The sequence below is a fragment of the Culex pipiens genome, chromosome 2 (genome assembly GCF_016801865.2).
Source record: "Culex pipiens pallens isolate TS chromosome 2, TS_CPP_V2, whole genome shotgun sequence".
NCBI lineage: Eukaryota > Metazoa > Arthropoda > Insecta > Diptera > Culicidae > Culex > Culex pipiens.
In genome coordinates, this window is record NC_068938.1 from 80,287,337 (window position 1) to 80,313,212 (window position 25,876).

The 25,876-nt window shown below is 35.2% G+C and overlaps 1 protein-coding gene across 2 annotated transcripts in view; it reads right to left on the reverse strand.

Moving 5' to 3' along the window:
- The window catches only part of LOC120418313 (protein disks lost), a 430,904-nt gene that overhangs the window by 143,236 nt on the left and 261,792 nt on the right, over nt 1-25,876 (reverse strand). For both annotated transcript variants that reach the window (XM_039580641.2, XM_039580642.2), the window contains exon 2: nt 14,080-14,177. In XM_039580641.2, coding sequence (XP_039436575.1) covers nt 14,080-14,177 — 98 coding nt within the window. The remainder of the gene's footprint in view (nt 1-14,079; nt 14,178-25,876) is intronic.

Below are 25,876 nucleotides of genomic sequence, written 5' to 3' on the forward strand. Positions count from 1 at the left end.
TTTAATAAAATTGAGACTTTTTAAACTTTACACAACTCTTGATTGTGACTAAATAATGTATATCCATGAATTATTTAAGAATTTAAGAACCAAGATTTTTTAAATTTAGGAATTTCGATTATTTTTTTAAATTTTGTATAGGCCATTGCAAATTTTATTTCCAGTTTTTTTACTGATATATTTCTGATTTTCCTCTTCAAAATGTCTCAGAAAATCAGGGGGCAAACAAATATTTCGATGCCTCTGTGCTCTCTTGTACTAAGCTTGCTGGTTTTCCTATCAAGTTAGCGTAAGAGAGCACAGATGCATCGATTTATTGACAAAAAAAAATCATTTTTGTTGAAAAAAAAACTTGTAAAATCGATTGTGAATTTTTGAGAATACATTGCATAATGCTTATTTAAGCATTTTTAATCAAATAATGAATTTTATTCTTTTTACACATTTTAATTTTTACCGCATCACATACGAAAAAGTTTTAGGAATAAAAATATTTTCATAAATTCATTGATATTTTGCAATAGTAGTTGGATAGTAGCATAACTGTAAGGATGTATAAGACACATTCTCCGGCAATGTACACCATAGGATGAAATTTTGAAAAGCGTGTATGAGCTTTTTGGATATTTTTCCTCGATTCTAGACTACTTGAACCTTCAAAAATTATAGTTTTCATTATTTGATCATTTGAATATCATTTTGTACAAGTTGGTTAAGTTATGCATCAATCGTGATAAAATCAGCGTTTTAAAACATTTTCCCTAAAACTCCTGGTTTTTAGCGAAATAAAATCCAAAAATTATTCTTTTAATTGCATTTTGTAGGTTTTTAGATGTACTAAACGGAAATGTTATGGATTTGCAGTTTATCTTAAGTTATGTATTTGTATGAGCTATTATGAAACTTGTTGAACAAATCAAAATCAACCTTAAAATAGAATATTTGCTTAAAATAATGTTTCAACACTGTTTCTTATAGAAAATTTAATGCCCTTTCCGAATCTGTAATAACATATATACCTTTCCTATGTATTTTTTGAGTTACAGCCGAAATACTGAAAAAAAAGTCAAAGCGTTGCAACGTCACGGCGGAATGTGTCATAAGCATTTTTTGATACTTTTCATCTAAATTTTTTGAAAATCGAGCTTTAAATTTGCAATTTTGTCTAGAAGAGCTCATAAATGTACAATGACATGTCGTGGTTGTAAGACAAGAAACAAGTTTTATCTGAAATATTTCAGGAATAAATAAAATTCCAAAATTATTCAGAGCTGCTCCATAGCAGAGCATCCCTAAGTCACAACCCAGAACCAACAACCATCACCCAGTAAAGCAGCAATGTGCTGGGTTACAGGACATTGACTTTGGGCAAGAGAGGGCATAAAAGGAGTAAGCGTTCTTTATTTTCTCCCCTCCCTTTTTGGTGCGATGCTTCTTGTCTGATCTTTTACAGCCCGAGAGTTCAGCTCACGGGAGGACAGTTAAGGTGCAAAGTTAGTAGACGGGTCTAGATGGATTACGGCGGACTCGTGGGCATCTTCTTGAGCGGTATTGCTTACAGTCATCACGAGGAATACCTTGGAGAGCATTCCAGTTGGAGGGCGGGAGTGGGGGGTTCTTCTTCTTTTCCACTGTCGGGGAAGTTTGAACTTGTTAACTTTCCTCTGCCAAGTCCACACGTCTGGAAGGAATTTGCATCACGTGGTCTGCTGGTTCAGTATGAGGACCTGAGCATGACTAATCCATTACCACCACCTGGAGAGAGCTCTTGCACTCTGGGATGGGATATCTAAGATGTAACAATCTTGTGATCTTTTGCTACATGAATGAAGTCCGACATGAACCTAGGCATCACGTCATCCGATGGCGCCAAGTCGGTGCCGTTGAACTTCCAAAAAAAGATTAAGTATCGAAAATCAGTTGTGAAGTTATTGAATTAAATACACACACTCGCAACCGAATGATACTCATAAACCCATCGAAATGATTCGGAAATTTTGGTCACGTCCATTAACAGAAAATAGCACAACGGCCATAATCACGGGCAGATGGTCTTCTTTTGACACACGCTTTTGGACACTTGTCATTGGGCCATAAATCACGACCCATCGGTTGAACTTATGTTGTTCCGAAATCTCTGAAGGGAGGGGAGGGACTATAAAAAGCGAGACATTTCTCAATCTTTGGAGATAAAGGAGCAAAAACAGCAACATACTGAGAAGGAGACGCAATTTTCTTCAAGATAATCAATTTCAATGTGAATAACAAGAACACACGACTCGTTCTTTTTTCCAATAAATAATCTCTCAGTGAGTACTCAGCTAAACTTTTGAACTGAAGATTCTTCCATCGCTGCTAACTGTTTAAACTATTCCTGAATTCAAAGAATTCTCAGCATCCAAAACAAGCAGAAATTGAGTGAAATTTCCCATTTGGCAAGTCCTTGAGCTGAACCTGAAGGGAATTGTACCTTCGTCAAAGTCAGAGCGCCGCGCGTCAGTCAATCAAACGGACAAGAAGCCGTGAGTCCGAGAGGACCATCTTCTGTTAGATTTAGATTGGACTCACCGTTTATTTATTTGTTTAGATGACGGTAACGTGGAATGTTGATGAAAAATTATGGTGAAGGTTTTTTATTTTTAAAACAATAAAGATTGATATTGATGATAATAAAATGTAATCCGATCAGATTCATCAAATTTTGGTAAAAAACATTTTTGCAATTCCGTCGTGAAACTACTTACTTTTCCTGTCATTCTTCGAATAGCAACACTTTTCAACATGAATGCTGAAAAGTTTTACTTTTCAGCACTTGTTTCGAAAAGTAACACTTTTCAACATTTTTATGATTTAAACGATTTATTGACTAAATACATGAAAATTGGCCTTAAATATTCACTCAATGGGTGTTTTTCGGAATTGCAAAAAATGTTGTATGGAACTCGTTGCAAAACTTGATTTTTTCAGCACTCTTCATATTTATCCAACTCGGTGAACCTCGTTGGATAAATGTACGACTCGTGCTGAAAAAATCCTCTTTTTGCAACTTGTTGCATAAATTACTATTATCGCCCACCAAATTGAAGTGGGCCTCTGAGATTATATAGTTGGGGTCGTGTCCTTTGACAACACAATAAAATACCTTGTAGTTTATGCAACAAGTTAAAAAATGAAGAGTGCTGAAAAATCGAGTTTTGCATCGAGTTCCACAGACAGTTTTAATTGGGAAATTCAAAAGAACTACTTGGGAACTGCAAAACAACACAGTAAAAAATTGTGTAAATTTGGAAGGTTAAATATTGCCTCTTTTATGATGAAATTTTACCTCAATTTAGACTGAAAAAGTGACATTACACCAGAAAAGTGAGAAAAATTACACATTTTCAGATGTAAAATTACACATTTTTCCTGACACGATTTTTATTTACAAACTAATTTTAACCTAAAAAAAATTTTCCTAGAGGAAAATTGTCCAAAGAATCCGAAAATGCATTCCGTTTTCCAATTCAAAATCATGTTCATTGAGAAAATCATGACACTTTGAGAAGTTTAAAATAATGACTTTCATCAACATTTTCTTAACAATAGTTAACTAACTCTTCAAACTTTTCAAAATTTTATGAAATGTGGGTAATTCTCTACCAACTCACACGAAATCGGGAAAAGTTGCCCCGACCCCTCTTCGATTTGCGTGAAACTTTGTCCTAAGGGGTAACTTTTGTCCCTGATCACGAATCCGAGGTCCGTTTTTTGATACCTCGTGACGGAGGGGCGGTACGACTCCTTCCATTTTTGAACATGCGAAAAAAGAGGTGTTTTTCAATAATTTGCAGCCTGAAACGGTGATGAGATAGAAATTTGGTGTCAAAGGGACTTTTATGTAAAATTAGACGCCCGATTTGATGGCGTACTCAGAATTCCGAAAAAACGTATTTTTCATCGAAAAAAACACTAAAAAAGTTTTAAAAATTCTCCCATTTTCCGTTACTCGACTGTAAAATTTTTTAGAACATGTCATTTTATGGGAAATTGAAAGTACTTTTCGAATCTACATTGACCCAGAAGGGTCATTTTTTCATTTAGAACAACATTTTTCATTTTAAAATTTCGTTTTTTTCTAACTTTGCAGGGTTATTTTTTAGAGTGTAACAATGTTCTACAAAGTTGGTCCCCAGACAATTACAAAAATTTTGATATATAGACATAAGGGGTTTGCTTGGAAACATCACGAGTTATCGCGATTTTACGAAAAAAAGTTTTGAAAAAGTTATTTTTTGCGTTTCTCTTTGTTTTGTCGTCCGTGTCTGTCGCGGGAGACCATAGGGACGTGGCGTTACATCGTGCTGCCACCTGGTTTTTTTAAGCGCAAGAGTGTAAAAGTGCTGAGTCATCGTCTAAAAATAGACGGCGTCCTATCTCGCCCAGCAAAATGAAGTCGATAAAGTAGTCGGTTTGGATGAGAAAAAGTGGAAAACGTGGTCTAAAAATAGCGACGCCATGCTCCTATGAACGGCCATGATCGATGACGACCAACTTTTTCAAAACTTTTTTTCGTAAAATCGCGATAACTCGTGATGTTTCCAAGCAAACCCCTTATGTCTATATATCAAAATTTTTGTAATTGTCTGCTCTACAACTTTGTAGAACATTGTTACATTCTAAAAAATAACCCTGCAAAGTTAGAAAAAACACGAAATTTTAAAATGAAAAATTTTGTTCTAAATGAAAAAATGACCCTTCTGGGTCAATGTAGATTCGAAAAGTACTTTCAATTTCCCATAAAATGACATGTTCCAAAAAATTTTAAGGTCGAGTAACGGAAAATGGGAGAATTTTTAAAACTTTTTTAGTGTTTTTTTCGATGAAAAATACGTTTTTTCGGAATTCTGAGTACGCCATCAAATCGGCCGTCTAATTTTACATAAAAGTCCCTTTGACACCAAATTTCTATCTCATCACCGTTTCAGGCTGCAAATTATTGAAAAACACCTCTTTTTTCGCATGTACAAAAATGGAAGGGGTCGTACCGCCCCTCCGTCACGAGATATCAAAAAACGGACCTCGGATTCGTGATCAGGGACAAAAGTTACCCCTTAGGACAAAGTTTCACGCAAATCGAAGAGGGGTCGGGGCAACTGCTGTGTGAGTTGGCGGAGAATTACTAATGTTTTTCTTGAGATACTTTGAACATTTCTCTACCACGGTCAGTATGATTCTATACCATTCCGTACGTATTTTAATTGTACTCTTCATTTTGCGGAGAAATCGCAAACCTATCAAAGTCACCCCGTTTTACGGTATATGTTTTTTATAGCTTAGTATAGACAAATACAGATGCCTTGCAATCATTAATTAAAAAAACAAAAATTATTTGCTTAACTGTAAGTTATGATTTCACCAATTATTAGGGATTTAAGCTGAAGTCGTTCAAATGTTTCTTGATTTATATGATCTTTTTTTTTTGGCCTTTGTTTTTGGTAACGGTTTTGAAGCGCAACTGTGAAAAAATGGAGGCAGCCTTGTAGAATTGCATGTATGGATCACAAAACATTGTCCTAAGGGGTATTTTACGCGATTTTACGAAAAAAAGTTTTGAAAAAGTTGGTCGTCGTCGATCATGGCCGTTCGAAACGCAAAAAGAAACTTTTTCAAAACTTTTTTTCGTAAAATCGCGATAACTCGTGATGTTTATAAGCAAACCCCTTATGTTTATATATCAAAAATTTTGTAATTGTTTGCTCTACAACTTTGTAGAACATTGTTACACTCTAAAAAATAACCCTGCAAAGTTAGAAAAAATACGAAATTTTAAAATGAAAAAAAAAATACTAAATGAAAAATTTACCCTTCTGGGTCAATGTAGATTCGAAAAGAACATTAATTTTCCCTTAAAATGACTTGTTCCAATTTTTTTTTACAGTCGAGTAACTGAAAGTGGCAGAGTTTATAAAACTTTTTTAGTGTTTTTTTCGATGAAAAATACGTTTTTTCTGAATTCTGAGTACGCCATCAATCGGGCTGTCTCATCACCGTTTCAGGCTGCAAATTATTGAAAAACACCTCTTTTTTCGCATGTTCAAAAATGGAAGGGGTCATACCGCCCCTCCGTCACGAGATATCAAAAAACGGACCTCGGATTCGTGATCAGGGACAAAAGTTACCCCTTAGGACAAAGTTTCACGCAAATCGAAGAGGGGTCGGGGCAACTGCTGTGTGAGTTGGCGGAGAATTACCCATTGACAAAATTTTTCTTTTAAAAAAATGCGGTGCCCTACATCGAAATTTCACAACTATTCAAATATGTTAAGCCAAGCACAAACATACCAATTTTGGGGGGAGGGCGACTTAAACTTTTAAAATTATTGACAACTTTCAGATTTTTTAATTTGCTCAAAATAATACTTAGCTCCCTACAAGCTATCATTTCTACGACTCTTTCAAACTCAATCGTCACCGCAACCTTTCCTGCTCCAAAAATGCCTCCAAACCCCATGAATAATTCGTGCGATCATCACCGACCATCAAACCATCATTCCTTCCTCCATGTGTCATCGTTATTCCGTGTGTTGTCAGTCGTTAAAAAAAATCCATCATCAAGCTGAATGGTGCCATTCACCGCGGACGAGTCTCTCCGTCCAACTATCCTTTCGTCTGTGTGCTGCCAAAGAACTAATCATCATTCTCGGCTCAGACTCTTCTTGTTGCTGTTGGCTCGTTCGAAGAATCAACGAACTTTTGCGCAAAAACATGTGCGCGCCACCACGCGGCACAAAATGCCATCTCTCCAATACAGCGAGAGGAAACCGGCACAAAACAAAGGAAAAACTTGGCTCCACCAGATGAAAACGAGGAAGAGGAAAAAGAGAACATGAAAAGGAGAGCATGAAAACGAATGGGCGCGCTCAAATGAGAGCGAAAAAGAAGAAAATTGCAAAAACTAAAAAAAAATCGCGATTATTATTATTACTACTACTACTCCACTCTCATTATACCAACAGCCAGAGTTCTTTAGCCTTTCTGGACTGACTCAAGCAAAGCGGTCTCCACCGCCTCGTGGGGTGGATTCTTGGTGTGTGCGAGCAACAGCAACATAAACATGGAATAGAGTATGGTCGTGGCGTTTGAGAGTACGTGCAAATGAGAGTTGAAAGTGTTTTCCTTTACCATTTTTTTGCAAGCGAAAAAAAAAAATGAAAACAAACATAACAACGTGGTGCAATGATTCATATCCAGAATCGTTTGCACATTACAATGTTGGGGAGGATTTCCTTTTTGGATATTTCGTCAGATTTGTTTACAAAGTATCAACCACTTCATTTTATGAATCACTAAAAACTCTGTGACTCCGTGACAATTTTGTTGAAACAAATATCAAATAAATTGTTTGAATTTAAATAATCGACAAACAACGTAAACACTTAAAAGGGTGCAACTTGTCTAAAGTCTACAGTTTTTTTTTTTTGAGTATGTTCTATAATATCAGGGTGGCCACCTCGGGGAAAAACCGGGAAAACCGGGAAAAAACCGGGATTTTTATCCACCGGGAGAAACCGGGAAAAACTCGGGAATTCGACTGACAAACCGGGAAAATATTTTAAGTTTAGTTAAAATTTTTTTTTCTGTTGTATCCTATTATATTTTTACTTGGCGAATTTGTTTTTTAGTAAAGCAAAATGTTTCCTCTACCAGCGATTCTCAACCTGGGGTACATGTACCCCTGGGGGTACCACGAGCGGTCTCAGGGGGTCCGAAGGACAAATCCCGCAATGGCGGACATTTGTCCCAAACAAAATATTTGAGAGAAAAAAAAAACAAATTGCTTTGAAGCAAAAAAAAGTAACAACCATGCTTAAGGTGCAATGTATTACGGGCAAAATTTTTTTTGGCCAATCAGAAAATGTTTAAAAAAATTGAATGATAAATCTATAATTTGCATTCGTTTAGAAATTTTATGAATTTGAAGTAAAGTGCACAGTTTTTGAGTTTTATTTTAATTTTTTTTTCTACATATGTTTGTTTCAAATTTGTATATTGTGCCAACTACCATTTACTACAATGTTGGTAAAAATAATCTTTTGTTTCATGATTTGGATATTTTCAATTCGACCTTTCTTTGCTAAAATATTAGTTTTGCATAAAATAAAAATTAGGATTTTTTGTGAGTGGAAATTATGGATCTCATGGTACGAAAACAACATTACAGTAAATATCTCTCTAAATTTAAAGATCAAGACATTTCTTTCAAATTGTCACACAAAATACACTATTTTAAAATATTTTTCTTGGCCTCTTAGCAACAAAAGAATGGATCAAAAATGTTCAAAAAAGAAAGCAGAAAATAATTTTCTCAACCATTTAATAGAATAATTTTTGGGGGATGTTTGTAGAAATGAAAAAGACATCGAAAATTTAATTTACAAAAGGAATTTCTCCAAATTTAAAGGCATTTTCAGTAGTTTTAAAGAAAAACAGGGTACAACATTTTATTTTGAAGCTTTATTAAGAAAACTGATTTGAAGAAATGTACATGGACGTTGTGTGGCCTATCCAGTACATGTTTCTAAACAACTCTAGAAACGAGATTTACGACATTTTCAATACTTCAAAATTCCGGTTTCTTTCTTCGTGAATTGGAATGTAAAAAAATCTCATGCAATCAAAAAATTTCATGTATGAACGCTAGGGGGTACCAGCAGCTTAAGTAACACGAAAAAAGGTACCTAGCCTAGAAAAGGTTGAGATCCGTTGAATTATAATATATTTCAACTTAAAAATAATAATATCATGCAGTTTCTGCTTGTAAATATTGTTTTATTTGATAATATTTGAGATTCTCAGCCAGACAAATTATTAAGGACAACTTGCAATGAATTTTTTCTGCAAAGTTTTTTTTTTAAATTCGTTTGAAATTTATGTCAAATTTTCAGATATTTTAAAAATACAATATATTTAGAATTCTGCTACAAAAAAGTCACCTGAAATACAGGCAATCACTTTTAGGTGGTTACTACATCAACATAAATATTGAGATCATGTTGAAAATAAGGCCGATGCTAATATTTTTCAAAGTTTTTGTCCCTCGGCTCTGGCCGGGGTCAAGTGGGGGAACAATCCATAGTCTCAACATTTGAATGCAAAAAGTGTTCAAAAATGCATTTTACACTAGTTTATTTGCTTTGTCTTCAAAAAATGTAACACGGTAACAAAAATTAAAAAAAAAAACTAGAGGTGTAAAATTTTAAAAAATTAAAAGATTATTAAATCAACCCAAACATGCTTAAAAATGATTCCAAACGCAAGGGAATGCTTTTTATATTGATTTCAGCTGATTGCACTTAAATTTCGATTAAAATTTTGATGTTTTTTTGAAAAATATTTTTTTGCCCCCTGATTTTTCGGGGCAACTAACGAATTAACGAGCATTTACATAAATGTTGTTAACAATTTATTTTTGCTTTTCTTTTTTACAAAATTAATAAATTGTAGTAATAATTAGTCTCATTCTAAAATATAAAACGATTTTTTTATTTTGAGGTTATAAAATCTACATGATGATGAAAAATCCCAATCATTATGGAAATTAGATGTTTGGATTGGAAACAGATAAAAACGGCTTCGTTTACAACTTACTTACTTTTTACTCAAGATTTGAAAGCTTTCTTGAGGAATTTAAACTTTGAACCAAATGTATGCGTTCAAAAAGTATGTTGACTAACTTTAGCCTGAAAAAAACTTTGTAATTTGGTTTAAAAAAAATTCGGAAAATTCCTTCTGGGCTCGGGAGAAAACCGGGAAATTGAAAATCAAAATCTGGTGGCCACCCTGTTCTATAAACATATGAAACACAATAGCTTGATGAACAATTGCCCTCAAGGTAAACATGTTTAGTTAAATTTCTAAAACGGTGTCCACGTGGTTTGTGGATGGCCCCTTATTAAGACTTTTAAGCAACATATTTTTTTTTAATTCAAATTCAAAGATGGCTTTTTGAGAAACTTATTTCGAGGTATTCATATTCTTTAATATAATTTAATCTTCTTTCTGTTATACTTCTGTAAGTTTTTCCATTCTTTTAAACATGAGCTAATCCGTTAAAAAATACGAGAAAAAGTGTGAACTAAAACTTATTTCAAAGTAGGTATTTGATACTCTTTCAAAATTATTTCAATTGGTTTCTTAAATGATCCATGCTTTGATTTTAATTAATATTTGTTTAAGTGGTTTTTTTTTTTGATAGTTCTTTTCATTCTATCAAACATGAAACGTTTTCTGAAAAGAAGTTTTAAGCATTTTTTAAATAATCTTTGGAACAAATAAAGTTCATGTAAAATTTTAGTATTTTATCCATTGTTTTGAAAAAATCGTGTTTCAATCATATTTTTTATGATTTTTCGATTCTTTCAAATATGAACAGTTCTTCAAAAAAAAAATATATGTCAAATGATTCGAACTCATTTCATGGTATTTAAATTCTTACAATACAATTTATTATTGTTTGAACTAAACCTATTTTTTTAATATTTATCAAAATAATTTTAAAACATGAGCAGTTCTTTTAAAAGTTTTATGTCAGCATGTATTGATTTGAACTTATCTTTAAGAATTTTAAATGTTTTACAAACAATTTATAATTTGTTCCGTAATATTTTTTCCGTTTATTTACAAGTATTCATTCTTGTTTCAGTAAGACAGTTGTGTTTTGTTGAAATCTTTCAAAAATGAGCAGTTTTCGAATAGTTTTTTTGAAAAAAGTCAATTTTAAAATATTGTTAAGAAATATTTTTGAAAATATTTTTCCTTGATTTGACCTTTTGTTCTTTCGACCTTTTGTCAGGAGTAGTGGGTTCTTCCCGAAATTTCAAGGGACAGAATTCCCGGGAATTTCCTAAAAGCTCAATTTTCAGAATCCCGGAAATTTTTATATTTCGTCCTGGTTTTCCCGAAATTGAAAAATAATAATAAACTGATTGGCTGGGAAATTCAGATTTGGTTGTGAAATTGGTGGAACAGTTAAATACTTAGTAATTGATTGGAATGTTGAAGCATCTACATTTTTATCGGACATATATCAGTTTTTGTCGTATTAAGAGGCAGTTTTTGTAAATATTGCTCGGTTTGTTCTAGAGGTCGTATCGAGGTGCTCCAATTTGGATTAAACTTTCAGCGTTTGTTTGTCTATACATGAGATGAACTCATGCCAAATATGAGCCCTCTACGATAAAGGGAAGTGGGGTAAAACGGGCTTTGAAGTTTGAGGTCCAAAAAACATGAAAAATCTTAAAATTGCTCGCATTTCCGTAAAACTTCATCAATTCCAACTCTCTTAGATGCATTCGAAAGGTCTTTTGAAACACTTCAAAATGTGCCATAGACATCCAGGATTTGTTTAACTTTTTCTCATAGCTTTTGCAAATTACTGTTAAACAGCAATTCCCCACGAAAACAGCATGATTCGAAAAAAAAGTTCTCCGATCGGGCTCAAAATTTTTCTGGGGGATCCTTGGCCGAAATAATTAGACCCGTATTTTTTTGTTTGGCCATTAGGGTGACCTACGCCGTGTTAGGGTGGTCCGAAAAATGGCAATTTTCGTCGATTTTCGCAAAAACCACTTTTTTCAAAAAATCATATCTCCGCGCCATTTCATCCGATTTTAGCTGTCTTAGACGCAAAAGAAAGGTGATTAGTTTGGCTATTTGGGAAAAATAGTAAGAAGTTTCGAAAATCTAGCTTAACATTTGAAAAGGTCATATGAAAACTTAAAATGCTGTTTTGAAGGTCTCGGGACCAAAGAGCCTATGTCTGAAAATATTTTTATCGGATTCCTCGGAAAATTTCACATTAAATATCAAAAAATGGTGAAGTTATGTTTTCGATACTCTGAGATACGATTTTTTGAAAATAAAAACTGAGTTTTTCGACGCGCCACGCGCAAAAATCAGAAAACGACGAAAACGGGAAAAAATCGACTTTTTTCACTAAAATTGCAATAACTTTAAAATTTCAGCGATGACCTATAGATGTTATGGTACCAAAAGTTGCGTCTTTTAATTACGAAAATTTTAGTATCCTAACATGTATAGGTCATCGCTGAAATTTTAAAGTTATCGCAGTTTTAGTGAAAAATGTCGATTTTTTCCCATTTTCGTCATTTTCCAATTTTTGAGCGTGGCGCGTCGAAAAACCCAGTTTTTATTTTCAAAAAATCGTATCTCAGAGTATCGAAAACATAACTTCGCCATTTTTTGATATGTTATGTGAAATTTTCCGAGGAATCCGATAAAAATATTTTCAGACATAGGCTCTTTGGTCCCGAGACCTTCAAAACAGCATTTTAAGTTTTCATATGACCTTTTCAAATGTTAAGCTAGATTTTCGAAACTTCTTACTATTTTTCCCAAATAGCCAAACTAATCACCTTTCTTTTGCGTCTAGGACAGCTAAAATCGGATGAAATGGCGCGGAGATATGATTTTTTGAAAAAAGTGGTTTTTGAGAAAATCGACGAAAATTGCCATTTTTCGGACCACCCTAACACGGCGTAGGTCACCCTAATGGCCAAACAAAAAAATACGGGTCTAATTATTTCGGCCAAGGATCCCCCAGAAAAATTTTGAGCCCGATCGGAGAACTTTTTTTTCGAATCATGCTGTTTTCGTGGGGAATTGCTGTAAAAACGGATTTTTTAAAACCTTAATATCTTTTCGCACCAGTCTATAACACCCATACTCTTACAGGTCAAAAGTTAGGGAATTTCATGGACTATAAGCCTACGGTAATAACTTTTTGGCCAATCGCAGTTTTTCTCATAATTTTTCGATTTTTCTAGAACAAACATTTAACAACGTTAGTTTTTGCCCTGTAGGTTTCCATAGCGGCACTTTTTGGTCTCAATTATGGATATTATGGTTTTAAAAAAATCCATTTTTAACAGTAATTCGCAAAAGCTATGAGAAAAAATCAAACCAATCCTGGAAGTCTATGGCTCATTTTGAAGGGCTTCAAAAGACCTTTCGAATGTATCTAAGAGAGTTGAAATTGATGAAGTTTTACTGAAATGCAAGCAATTTTAAGACTTTTTATGTTTTTTGGATCTCAAACTTCAATGCCCGTTTTACCCCACTTCCCTTAATCGTAGAGGGCTCATAGTTGGCATGAGTTCATCTCATGTATAGACAAACAAACGCTGAAAGTTTCATCTAAATTGGAGCACCTCGATACGACCTGTTACACATTGGCGAAAAACTCGCTCTTAAGGAAAATTTTGGTTTTAAGATCACTGGAACAATTTAAACACAAAACACTTAATTGTAAACATAAGTAAAATTTAAAAAAAAAAAACGATCTATCTATAAGAAACATATTTAATCTGGATCACATCGGATAAATTTTTTTTGGTTGATTTAAATTCCAAAAAACAGCAAAGAACACAAAAACATTCAATTTCTGATGCTGTATGCTATCTAAAACCTCCTTGTTGAAATTGTGGTCTAAATTATCCTCAGTTAATAATAACCAACTAATTCTATGATACCAAGCAGTAATGCTTAGTTGTGTTGAAATTCAACACATCAGCCGAAGGAATTTAAAGACATATTATTTTGAATGTCTGGATTTGCTCATCAGATATTTTTTTTAAATATTCAAAAGCCTCAAACTATTTGTTTTTGTCATCAATTCACATTTCTTTACGTTCCATGGTATGATTAGGATTTTAAATGTATTCTCTTATCCAGACGGAAGCAGTTCTCACATAAAGTATCAATTTCAAAATAAAACCAATCCGGAAGTGTTCCAACCCAACAAAGGACACCACCCAGCTACAAAAATCCCACATTGTACGAGAACAACCAAGGTCAAGATCACACGTTAGTACAAATTCAATCCGACCGTCCAGTCAGCCAATTCCGCCCGGCAACATCGTCCAACCTTTTCGAGAACTCCGAAAACTATCAAATTACCCACACTTTGCAGCACACACCGCCGGGCTATTGAAAACCCATTAACCAAGGCTTCCTCCCTTCCTTCAGTTGAACGCGCTAATTCTAGTAATCGAAAAAAAATATCGCTGCGATACTCACTCCTCGGTTTGCGATCTGATTAGTGCCAAAAACTGGACGGCAAACTCCTCGATCGTACAGGCGGTCTTCTGCTTCGTTGTCTTGTCCCGATCCTGGTCCTGCACACGTTAGATTTCGTAGATTTGTTATGATCGCCACATGAAAGAAGATGGAAAAAAGAGGAAGAAAAGTACACACATTACTACCGATTTGCAAAACAGAGTAAGAAGGAAAAAAAGATGAATACTCCATGAACAAATATGTGCCAAAACAAGACGGATGATGTCCGATTTGTACGAGGCCGTCAACCAACCCGCACACGGGTTGTTGTCCCAAATAAGAGCCAACTCATGATCACGTTAGGGTGGCCATATAAAGGGTTTAAAGTCAAATGGGTATTGGTCTATTTCGACTTTAATCTATTTGAAAAATATTTGCTATTTATTAGAAGATCACCCTAATGTCCACCAATACCAACTACCATCATCCTCCAACCACTCTAGCAGACCTCCAGGATCTGCGTACGATTTTTGCGTGCTTGACCGTGACTGGCAAACAGCTGACCTGGGCCATGGCCATCGGATCGCAGCGGCGCGGCAGTTGGCCAATAAGACAAATGTTAGGCGGTTAAGTCAGTGACACTTCGAGTACTTTGAGTAGGGTTGACTTCATACTGATCGCATTTTTTAAACTTTAATTTTTTAACTGATTTTGAAAACGTATTTTTTTGCGTTTTTCAACAAAAAAAAAATAGAATCATCTTGAAATAACTGCTTCACCCCGCAATCCCCTCTGAATGTTTGCATTTGAAGTGGGGACACACCACCATACATGATTGAGCAGTTTATTTCTCAATGGTGCAACTTTAAAGGTCGTCCCAGCGGATCAAATGTGCGAAAATTGTTTGACTACAATACACGCAAGTCAGAGTGGAGATCGGTTTTTGCTTCCGCACAATTCAGTCGACAGTGGATTGCGATTCTTCTTTTTTTGGGCAATAGTTGAGATTTGAAGAGTTTGGTTTTTTTTTCTGCTGACTAGCACGCGTCCAAAATTGCTAGTTCCCCATTATGAAGACATCGGAGGACAACTGCTTGTCGAAAATTGGTGGTCTCCCGCCGTTTGTCACGATACCGCAGTTTGACTCAATTAAGCTGTTAGCAAGTTGGCAAAACGAATTTCAATGCTGAAAGGTCGTTGACCGACCTTCTTTAAGTAACTTGTCGAGAACGTGAAATCGTATTTTTTTTAAATTTCTATTTAAAATCAATTAAATGTGACAATTACACAGGTAATATAATCTCAATTAAGCTTGAAATATTCTTTAAAGTCAAACTCCTCATTATTTTTGACATAAAAGTTGTACACATTCCGAGGAGTAATATTGAATCTACACCTAGAACTGGGCATCGGCATACGAGAGGATAAAGAGCACGGTTTGGTAGTAAAATGGTACTGTGTGCGGACGGAGAGGATAAATCCCGAAATTAACGAGAGTACTTTACTCATGGGTTCATTTTCCAAATCATCCATCAAAAAAAAAAAAAAGTACTGGTACCGAGACTTGAACCAAAGACCTTCGGCTTATTGAACCGTGCCTTTGCCGTATGGGCCACCATGGTTCGGTGACTCAGTGGCGGTCATTTGGGCATATAAGCCACTCAATGCACAGAAAAAAATTCATGGTAATATTACATCTGGAAAGGGGTACATCTTTTATGTCAGAAAAAATGTGTATTTTATCTCTGAAAATGGGTAATTTTACCACTATTTTGGTGTAATGTCGCTTTTTCAGTCTAAATTGAGGTAAAATTACATCATAAAAGAGATAATATTCAACCTTCTAAAATTAAACCTTCCAAATTTACACTTTTTTTTTGCTGTGTAGGATGACCTGTTTCAATGAACGAATGAACACGCGAGAGTACTTTCCTCACGTTTCTTTTCGGGAGAATTATCCCCTCGATCTTTAACTTTGGGTGTAGTTTTATTATTTTAAACAGATCAAAAACCACGAAAAAAAGAAAAGCGTAGATAACAAGCCAATGTCTCAACATTTGAATAAAAAAGGATTTTAAATGCATTTTACGCAAGTTCAGTTCATTATAGTTTTCCAAAAATAAGATTAGATTTGACGAAAACAAAAATCGTAGCGAAAAAAAAACCTGATTAAAAAAAAACAAAAAAAAAGAATTAAACCAAACATGCTAAAAATTATTCTTAACGCAGGGCATTTTGAATTGATTTCACCTGATTGCACTTGAATTTCCATTGAAATATTGATTTTTTTGAGCCGACAAAAAAATTGTACAAAAAAATTGTACCAGCCTAAGGACATAAAATGCAATCTTAAAAAAAATCCAAAATTAACAAAATTCAAAAATAAAATCAATTTACAATTTATAAAATAATTGATTCGGAAAAAAATTTAGAAATAGATCAAACAATTTGTGTAATTCATATTTAAATGTAAAATCAAATTTGAAACGAAGCATACTTTAGTGAAATTTTGATAAAGTGCCCCGTTTTCAAGTTATAGCCAATGTAAAGTAACTTTTTTTTCTTAATTTTGGGTATAGTGCTCATGTTTGCCAAGCTAAAAAAATAATTTAGAAATGCTGAAAATGTTATCCCTACATTAGGCTTTACAAACATTGGAATAATGCATTTTTTTAGTCTTGTCCAACTAACTTTTTTTATCAGAAATGAAAAATGAAATAATGATAATGGAATTCAAATTGGGTGTGATCTTCTACTCTTTGCAATAAAAAAATATTTAGAATTTTAATGCTATAAATGAACCTAATTTTGACATATTCAAAGATTTTTTTTTTACCCTTTCTGGAATTTCATGAAAAGTTGGTATTTGAAGACCCCTGAATTCTAGGACATTATTTTAAAAAATAAAATTGTTTATTTTTAGAAATCAATTTTTAAGTAACAAAAAAAATCAGTCAAAAAAAATCCGTTAATCATTTTTTTTTCCAGTGTAGTCCTCGTCCATACTTAAAACTTTGCCGAAAATACCAAACCGATCATAAAATTCCTTCAAAAGATAAAGATTTTTGAATTTTTCACAAGCCATTTTAGTATGGACAGCTGATATGATGATATGCAAAAACTAATAATAAATAATGGCTTCTTTGGGGATTTGGGAAGGCACTAAAATAAACATTCAGATCCTTTTTTGAAACTAGTAAAAAAAAGCAAAACAAAACATTTCAGGCAAATACAAAGAACCTTCTAACTAATTTTCGGCAATTTTAATGCGAGTTATTGCTGCTTAAATTTAAGAGAATCGTTTTCAAAGAGAAAACCTTTCTATGTAATTATTGAAAAATGAATCATTTATCAAATTGAATTTACTAAAATATATACTTTAAGATTGATTTTTATCTTAAAATTAATATATCAACGATATTATCATTAATGAATATTGGAATTATTCAGGAAAAGATGCTTTTATTTTTTTTTTAAGGCCGATGCAAATATTTAAAAAAGTTTTTGTCCCTCGGCCCTGGCCGAGGTCAAGGGGAGGGCAAAAAAATAAAAAAATATAAAATTTTTAATAACAAGCCATAGTCTTCACATTTAAATGAAAAAAAGTGTTTTAAAATGCATTTTACACTAGTTCAGTTGTTTTGCAATCATTAGTTTTCAAAAAAATCTACGATCTGACAAAAACAAAAATTGTATCGAAAAAAAAGATTTTGCATCGAAAATTTTCAAAAAATCTTAAGATTTTTTAATAAACCCAAACATGCTAAAAATGATTTTAAACGCAGGAGAATGTATTTTAATTTGATTTCAGTTGGTTGCACTTGAATTTTCATTGAAATTTTGAAGTTTATTGTAAAAATATTTTTTTTGCCCCCTGATTTTTCGGGCCAATTTTGAAGGGGGGGGGGGGGGGTGACAAAAACTTTTAAAAATATTTGTACCAGCCTAATTTGTGATCAAAATCTCCTTGTTTTGAAGGCAAAGTCTCGGGTGAGTTTTCAAAAAGCCGTAAGAGCCACCGTGACCTCCGACACTAATTTTCGTTTTTTTCAAATTGAAACAATATTTCATTAGTTTTTAGTTTAGGGCACTTGAAGGACGTGTAAATGAACAATCTCAAGCATTTTTGAAATTGGTTTATCGTAAGTAGGTCGAATACCGATGCAAAAAGGGCTTTGTTTACCAATGGCTCTTATGGCTTTTTGAAAACTCTCCAGAGAAGTATAAATGTGTATGCTTTACTATTAAGGTTTAATGCAATTCGTTGCTTGTTAAAAGTTTTAAGCATAGGTGAGAAAAATGAGGAAATTCTCAAGAAATTTAACTAGAAAGACCTAAAAACAATCGATTAGTAAAAATTGTTTTGCCCAAATTTTTTTTGAAAATATAGAAAGTGATAAAAAACTTATAATGAAATTGAGGGGTCTTAATGAACTCAAAATTCAAATTCGTTCATTTTGCATTAATTTCCAGCCCTAACACCATCCAACTGTGTCCAATCAACAGGCCACTGACACGGTGAGAGAACGAAACTTGCTCCTAACACTGCGTGTTTAACAACGTTGTTCAGCAAAACGGTGCAATAAAAAAAAGAACGCCGCTCGGCAGAAATATGCTCCGATTAATTATGTCGAACAAACGTCAGCACGACATCATCAAAAGCTGGAAAAAACAACAACAGCAGAAGCATAAAACTATAAAATAACTAAAAACAAAGCGAAAAAAAACGTAACAAACGTTAGTGCGATACAAACAATGATAACGAAAGAGAGGGGAAATAGACGAAAAGAGCGAGAGAGGAAACACGTACGCACTCACACGCGACTCGTAAAAGGGAGGAAAAGCGAAATAAAATTAAATAATAAAACAAAAAAAAACAATTCAAACTCCTCTCCGAAAGGAAGTCATTAGAGGTCACTGTCAGTTCAAGGTTTTTTCTTTTGTCTCCTCGCTTCTTTCCCTTTCCCTTTACTCTTATCCTGTTGGGATTCTCCTTTCTCGGCCCAATCGAAGTAGGCTTTTCGCGATCTCGCACTATTTCGTATTCATCCAAGTTGGCTTCCGAGCTGCGACGATAAGCGAACATCCGTAGTTCGATGCCGGGGCCGGTTCCACGGGTTCTGAATACCAATGGCCTCAACTTCCTCCGGGGGTTAGAACAGTGAAGTGTCGATAGTTTGACAGAAATAAATTAAATTTCAAATTTGATTGTTCAAGTCTGTCAAACTTACAAGTGGAAGTCATTGCTGTCAAACCATCAGGGTGTCACTGTGATGATGACGATGACGAAGTTGCTCACTCTCACGCACTGGTTCACTCATGATCGCGGTTGATGATCGCGCTCGCGATCCTCTCTCCCTCTCTCGCGCAAAAATCCCAAACCACGCGGTCGCGAACCAGCGAGAGAGAGTGTTGAGTGAAGCTTGTTGTTTCTTGTTTTGACAAGCGCGCGACGATCGTTTATGGAGTTGCATTCAGGGTCCGGTGGATCGGAACACACACACACACTCGTGATCACAACGCGCGCCGTTTTGTTGTCATGAATGGTTGAGCGTGGAGCAAAAGGGGGAAATGATCGAGCGCGCGATGATCGGTCATTGGAACCTGATGTAAAGTTCAAGTTTGCTGGGTCGTCTCGCGCGGTGCTACCGGCTACATAATGAGCTCTTTAGTGCGACGGGTAATTCTGTGTGTTGTGTAGAATGAATGCTTTTTAGTTGGGTTATGATGCAATAGTTTTTATCTGATTTCAAATATAATTGATGAAAACTTAACTTCAAATTTTTCATGCTTTTTTGCAAATTTCATCGAATTTTGTATTTATTTGGATGAAATATTGTTTTTGTCCAAATGAGGCATCTGCAAAACCTCAAATTTTTGAGAAATTTAAATGTTTCCATTAAAACCTTCACGGAGAGACCGTGCCCAGAAATTTTAACAATTAAAATTGTTGATTTTACTTTCGTAAATTTTAACAAAAACGTACTTGTCACTGCCAATTTTCAGTTGAATTAACCAAAATTCAGTATTAATTTAATAACCTGTTTGTTGAAAATGCTAAAGGCAAAAAGCTAACAGATTTCCCGAACTCGAATGAACGTGCTCGACTGTTAGCTTTGGTTTTAGGAAAAACAGAAATTTTGTTGGTTGAATATAATTTACATTTGGTTGAATATTTAAAAGATAAACTTGGGTTTGTTTACGTCTGTCATTTGAAGTCAGGATTCGAACGAGAGCGGTCGATTTGTTGAGTTTGTGTTGTTGATTATGAAGTGAGAGGATGTGAAAGGTGGAAATTACACTATTTAACTGTTGAAGTGGCAAATCAAAGTTTTGCAATTGGGTCCTAAAATGAAGCTAAGATTGCTGATATTATTGTTTACAGCGATAAAGCTTATTTTTCTTAGTGCAATGACCCTTTGTACGGCCACAAAGAGTTTTAAATGGATTTTTAAATCAATTTTGAAAAATTTACCTCGCGGTCCTTCTTGACAGAAAAGCTCCTACTTGACAGCTCGTTCCAAGGGGACCATAGTTAATCCATCGAAAAAATGTTGTCTTGTCAAAAAAAAATTTGCATTAAAATGAAAAAAAAGTGATCAGAAATGGTTTTTTATCGTGTTTTTTACCGTTGTACATAAAAATTGACAAAGGAACTTTAGTACCCAATTGGGGAGGTGGAATTGGTGAGTAGGTTTGTTGATGATGTCTTTGCAGGTGATAAACTATGAAGAGCAAGAGGACGACCTTCGCCATGAGGACCTCTAATGCGAGTGAGTTGAACACGTTATAAGAATGTTTGATGGAAAGAGAGGGCAATAGAAGGGAAATGCGGGCCGACTCTTCACGGATAGAGCAGCCCGGGCAAATTTAACAAAATGTTGGTTAATCCAAGTAAGTATGGGTTTATTTTTGCACAGTAATTTATCTAATGTGATTCTTATTAGAAAACTGAATCATTAAAATGCTTCGTGCTTACGACGGATAAAATCTTAACGAGCCATTCTTTTTCCAGAATCATCAATTTTAAAATACATAGAAATGCTTACACATGACAACATAAAAAATAGAAATGAAGTAAAATATTAAAAAAAGAAAAAAAAATATGTAAAATATATAAAAGAAGATAATTATTATCTTGAAAGTTTTGTTGCAATACGTCTGCTCAATAAACTGGTAAGTAAAACTCTAAATATTTTTTCAGGAATCGGAGTACGTTGAATAAATTGAATCAAATGCAATGAAAGTTTGTTGCCAAAAGTAATTGTTAAATTAGTGCAAGCTTGGTAAGTAGTATTATTGATATTTCTTCTTTTCTCAATATAATTACATTTATTTACGTTCCTTTTTCAGTTTATAGCCGAAAATAAGAATTTTGTATTAAATTACTAATACATTTCCCATGTCTATTTGCAGCAAAAGGTTCACTTTGGTGAAAATTCTGTTTCCAACCACAAGAAAAATAACTAAACCTGAGACCATTGTAGATGATGATGACTTATCGGATGATTTTACAGTGATGGTAAGTGAATGCAACACTTAATTTTATACAGCATAATAAAAATAAAAGCTTAAAAATTGGTAAAAATTTTGCTCGGTTTCTATTTTTAAGGAATTCATGAGAAATTAAACATCTTTTTTAAATATGCTAAACAAAATTTGTAATATGCTTTTTTAATATTTTTAAGTTTAATGCAACGTAATTTTTTAAAACTTTAATCAAACTTTACATGTTTGATAACAACTGTTAAAAAAAAGTTTTGTTTTGATGCTTTTTAACAGTAATTTAACAACTTAATGCAAAAAAAATAGTACAAAACGTTAAATTTTTAGGCAGAATAAATGCGAATATAAAAACACTCATTATTAATTTGTGAGGCATTATTACAAAATTTACTGCAAAGTCAATAAAATTATTGCTAACAACTGCTAATTATTGACTACATGTACAAATATTTTTCTGAATTCAAGTAAGACATTAGTTAAAATATAGCTAGAAATTCGGCCCAGCCCGTATTGTTAGATAATTAAAGAAAATATATATCAACACTTACATAAATTATGTCTAATTAAGAAATGTTTTGTTATAAACCACTAATAATTTGCTGCATGCAAAAATATTTCGGTTGATACAACGAAAAAAAATTGTTAAAAAATAGTTAAAAAATATTTCCCAGCCAGTTTTTAACAGAATATTCCACACTGGAAACAAGAATTTTGCTGCTGAATCAGCATGCTGTTTTTTTTTGCATGTGAGCAGTTCTCTACGGAATCGGTTTTTTTTCTTTAATTTTAATTTTTGAATTTTTTTATCCGGCTGAAACTTTTTTGGTGCATTCGGTATGCCCAAAGAAGCCATTTTGCATCATTAGTTCGTTGATATAATTTTCCATACAAATTTGGCAGCTGTCCATACAAAAATGATATGTGACTATTCAAAAATCTGTATCTTTTGAAGGAATTTTTCGATCGATTTGGTGTCTTCGACAAAGTTGTCGGTATGGATATGGACTACACTGAAAAAAAATGATACGCGGTTAGAATTTTTTGGTGATTTTAATTTCACTTTTTGTCACTGAAACTTGATTTGCAAAAAAACGCTTTTTTATTTATTTTTTTTATGTTTTAGAGGACATCAAATGCCAACTTATCAGAAATTTCGAGAGTGGGCAAAAAATCTTTGACCGAGTTATAATTTTTTGAATCAATACTGATTTTTTCAAAGAATCGAAATATTGGTCGCAAAAATTTTTCAACTTCATTTTTCGGTGTAAAATGAAATTTGCAATCAAAAAGTACTTTAGTGAAATTTTGATAAAGTTCACCGTTTTCAAGTTATAGCCATTTTTTGGTAACTTTTTGGAAAATAGTCGCAGTTTTCAACCCTGGTTTTAATATCAATGTACTTGGTTCATTAAAAGTAACCTTACTTGAAATAACTTTGAACAAAACGCCAATTAAATCACCAAGGCCATTCCGGTAATAACGCCACCGGCGGCTTCGCAAAAGGTCGCTTCCAAATTTATCTCCAATCAATCGCACCCATCCGTCGGCATAAATAACCGTCAAAATAACAGCGAGGACAGAGAGTAGTGGCCCCTTTATTTCGGGGAGACAATTTCTGTTCCCCGCGTCGTCGTAATTCGACGGATTTGCTTCGCGGATTTTCCAAAATGAGAAAAACGGCACGCTCGCGTATGTCAACGGAGCATTTTCCGGCTTTACCGGGTTGTTTTTCTGGGAATTTTTTTTTTTTCGTGGAAAATCTTCCCCTCTCCCACCGCCTGAAAGTGAAAAATAAGCAAAATGGATGGTCCCGTGGCCGGAATCCAATCGACCGAATCCAGGCCAAAGTTGTGTTTCCTTTTTGCACCCAGAGTGGGAAAATCAGGGCTGCCAGCCTTCGACTGATGGCTGTTCTTCTTGTTTACCCCTTTTTCTAGGACGCGACCATATTGAAGGGGAGGGGGGGTCAAAATGACACTTACTGGGCAGGAAATTTGAACGCACCGAAAACAGATCATTTGGGGGTGGTCTATCGAGGGGTTGTTCATAAATGATGTATTTTAGATCTTTTTTAATTCGATTTATAATCTTGTTTAAATTAAATGTTGTCAAATGAAAAAAATACATCGAAACTTAGCAAGCTGTTCAGTAAACAAGCATCTTCATGAACAACCCCCTTTTCAGTACCGAATTCAGATGAGGCGCAGACACGCAGCGAAAAAAGCGAATAAAAAGCTACGCACTTTTCCTACCAGAAGACCACGGGCCGAGTCAATCGCTGAGTGAGAAGGGGGAAAAGCCTGCAAATCCTTCTTCGTTAGCAAAATAAATAAGGATTGAAGGGAAATGGAAATTGATTTTCCAAAGGATTTGGCACTTTATATCAGTGCCCGCGCGCGGTCTGTTTTGGGTTGATCCAAAAACAAACAGAACCAGAAAAATGCAACATAAAGATTTGGAACGAAATTACATTGGAGTTGAGGGGGAACAATACTGCACTAGAAATGGATGCCGTTACCAAAATCTGTTTGAAAATTAGAATTTTAAGCAGAAACAAATCTTGTTTCATCAGAATGAGCCCCCTCGATTAAGCCACTTTGAGTCACATGACGAGCAAACCTGCTCCACCAGGATCGATCAACACTAAAGACTTGTTTTGAACAGTTTGTTGTCCTGTGCTGCTCATCGACGTCGAGTCACGCGGAGGCAGTGGCGTCACACAGCCATGATCATAACTTTTGATGGCTCACATGATCCGCGTGACGTTTTGTTCTTAGGAGATGATCAATTTTGAGATTGAAATTGAGATTTCAAGAATTTTCGAAGTAAGGAATCAAAGTAGCTTTGATTGTCCTATTTCAAACATTTATTTGCCCATCGGAGAACGTCAAATCTACCCTTCAAAATTCGTCGCAAATTGTCCCTTGTTTAGAATCACAGTGCTTCAAATTCCAAAACCAACCCCCGCCAGCAATGTCCACAACGAAAACCAACACCAGCGGAACGTCCTCGTCCAGCTCGTCCGTGCTGCGAGCCCTCAGTCTCCACGGGTACCAGATGGGTCCCAAGATCGGCAAGGGTTCCTTTTCGTGCGTCCGGCTAGCCAAGTGGGTGAGCAAGAACAAAAACGTCCGCACGCTGGCCTGCAAGGTGATTGACGTTCGCAAAGGCACCGAGGAGTTTATCAAGAAGTTTTTCCCCCGCGAGCTGAGCGTCCTGATGAAGATCCGCCATCCGAACATCGTCAAAGTGCACAGCATCCTCAAGCGCGAACGGATGGTGTTCATCTTCATGGATTACGCCGAGGGAGGTGACCTGCTCAAGTTCATCAACCAGAGCGGGTCCGTTCCGGAGGGGCAGGCCAAGCAGTGGTTCGCCCAGCTGGTTAGCGCCTTGCGGTATCTCCACTCAAATGACATCGCCCATCGGGACCTGAAGTGTGAAAACATCCTCCTGTCGAGGACCAACGCGATCCAGCTGGCGGACTTTGGATTCGCGCGAATCTGCGGCGAAGAAACTGGGCTGTTCTCGGAAACGTACTGCGGATCGGCGGCCTATGCCGCACCGGAAGTCATCCTGGGCAAGCCGTACAACCCGATGATCGCGGACATTTGGTCGCTGGGGATCATCCTGTTCATCATGCTGAATGCGGTGATGCCGTTTGACGATCGCAACTTGAAGAAACTGGTCGAGGATCATCGAACGCGGAACTTTGCCTTCGAAGAGCAGGCCGGGAAGTTGCTCAGCATGGAAGCTCAACGGACGGTTTATGAGCTGTTGAATCCGGAACCGGAACGGCGGATATCGCTGGACCAGCTGGTGGAACTGCGATGGATCGACGCGAATTCGGCCAAGGAGAAACGGCGCACGCTGGGGGAGCTGTGTGGCAGGAAGGCGAGCGGGTCAGGAACCGGAAAGGCTGGATGTCGATGTTGAGCAACTTTTATTTTGTAAAGCAGAAGTGTAAGAATAAATTTTGAAAATTTTCTCAATCATTTGCCCAAGTCGCATTTATGCAAATCCACAAAAGATAAATGCAGGGCCAATGACACACATTAATCAATGCAACATGCAGCGCCTCAACCAGTTCAGTCTGACAATTTTTTGCACCAACGAATGCAAGAAGCCTCGCCGCGTCTGTCAGCATTAGCATTAATCACACAACGTCTGGCTGTCGGCGGGGACGCAAACGACGAGACTTAGTCTGTTAGTTTATCCATTTGATACACAAACCATTAAAAACTTCTTTGTTTAACCTTTTTGTTGTTATTGATATTTTATTTTTAAAGTATTATTCGAACATATTCGAAAC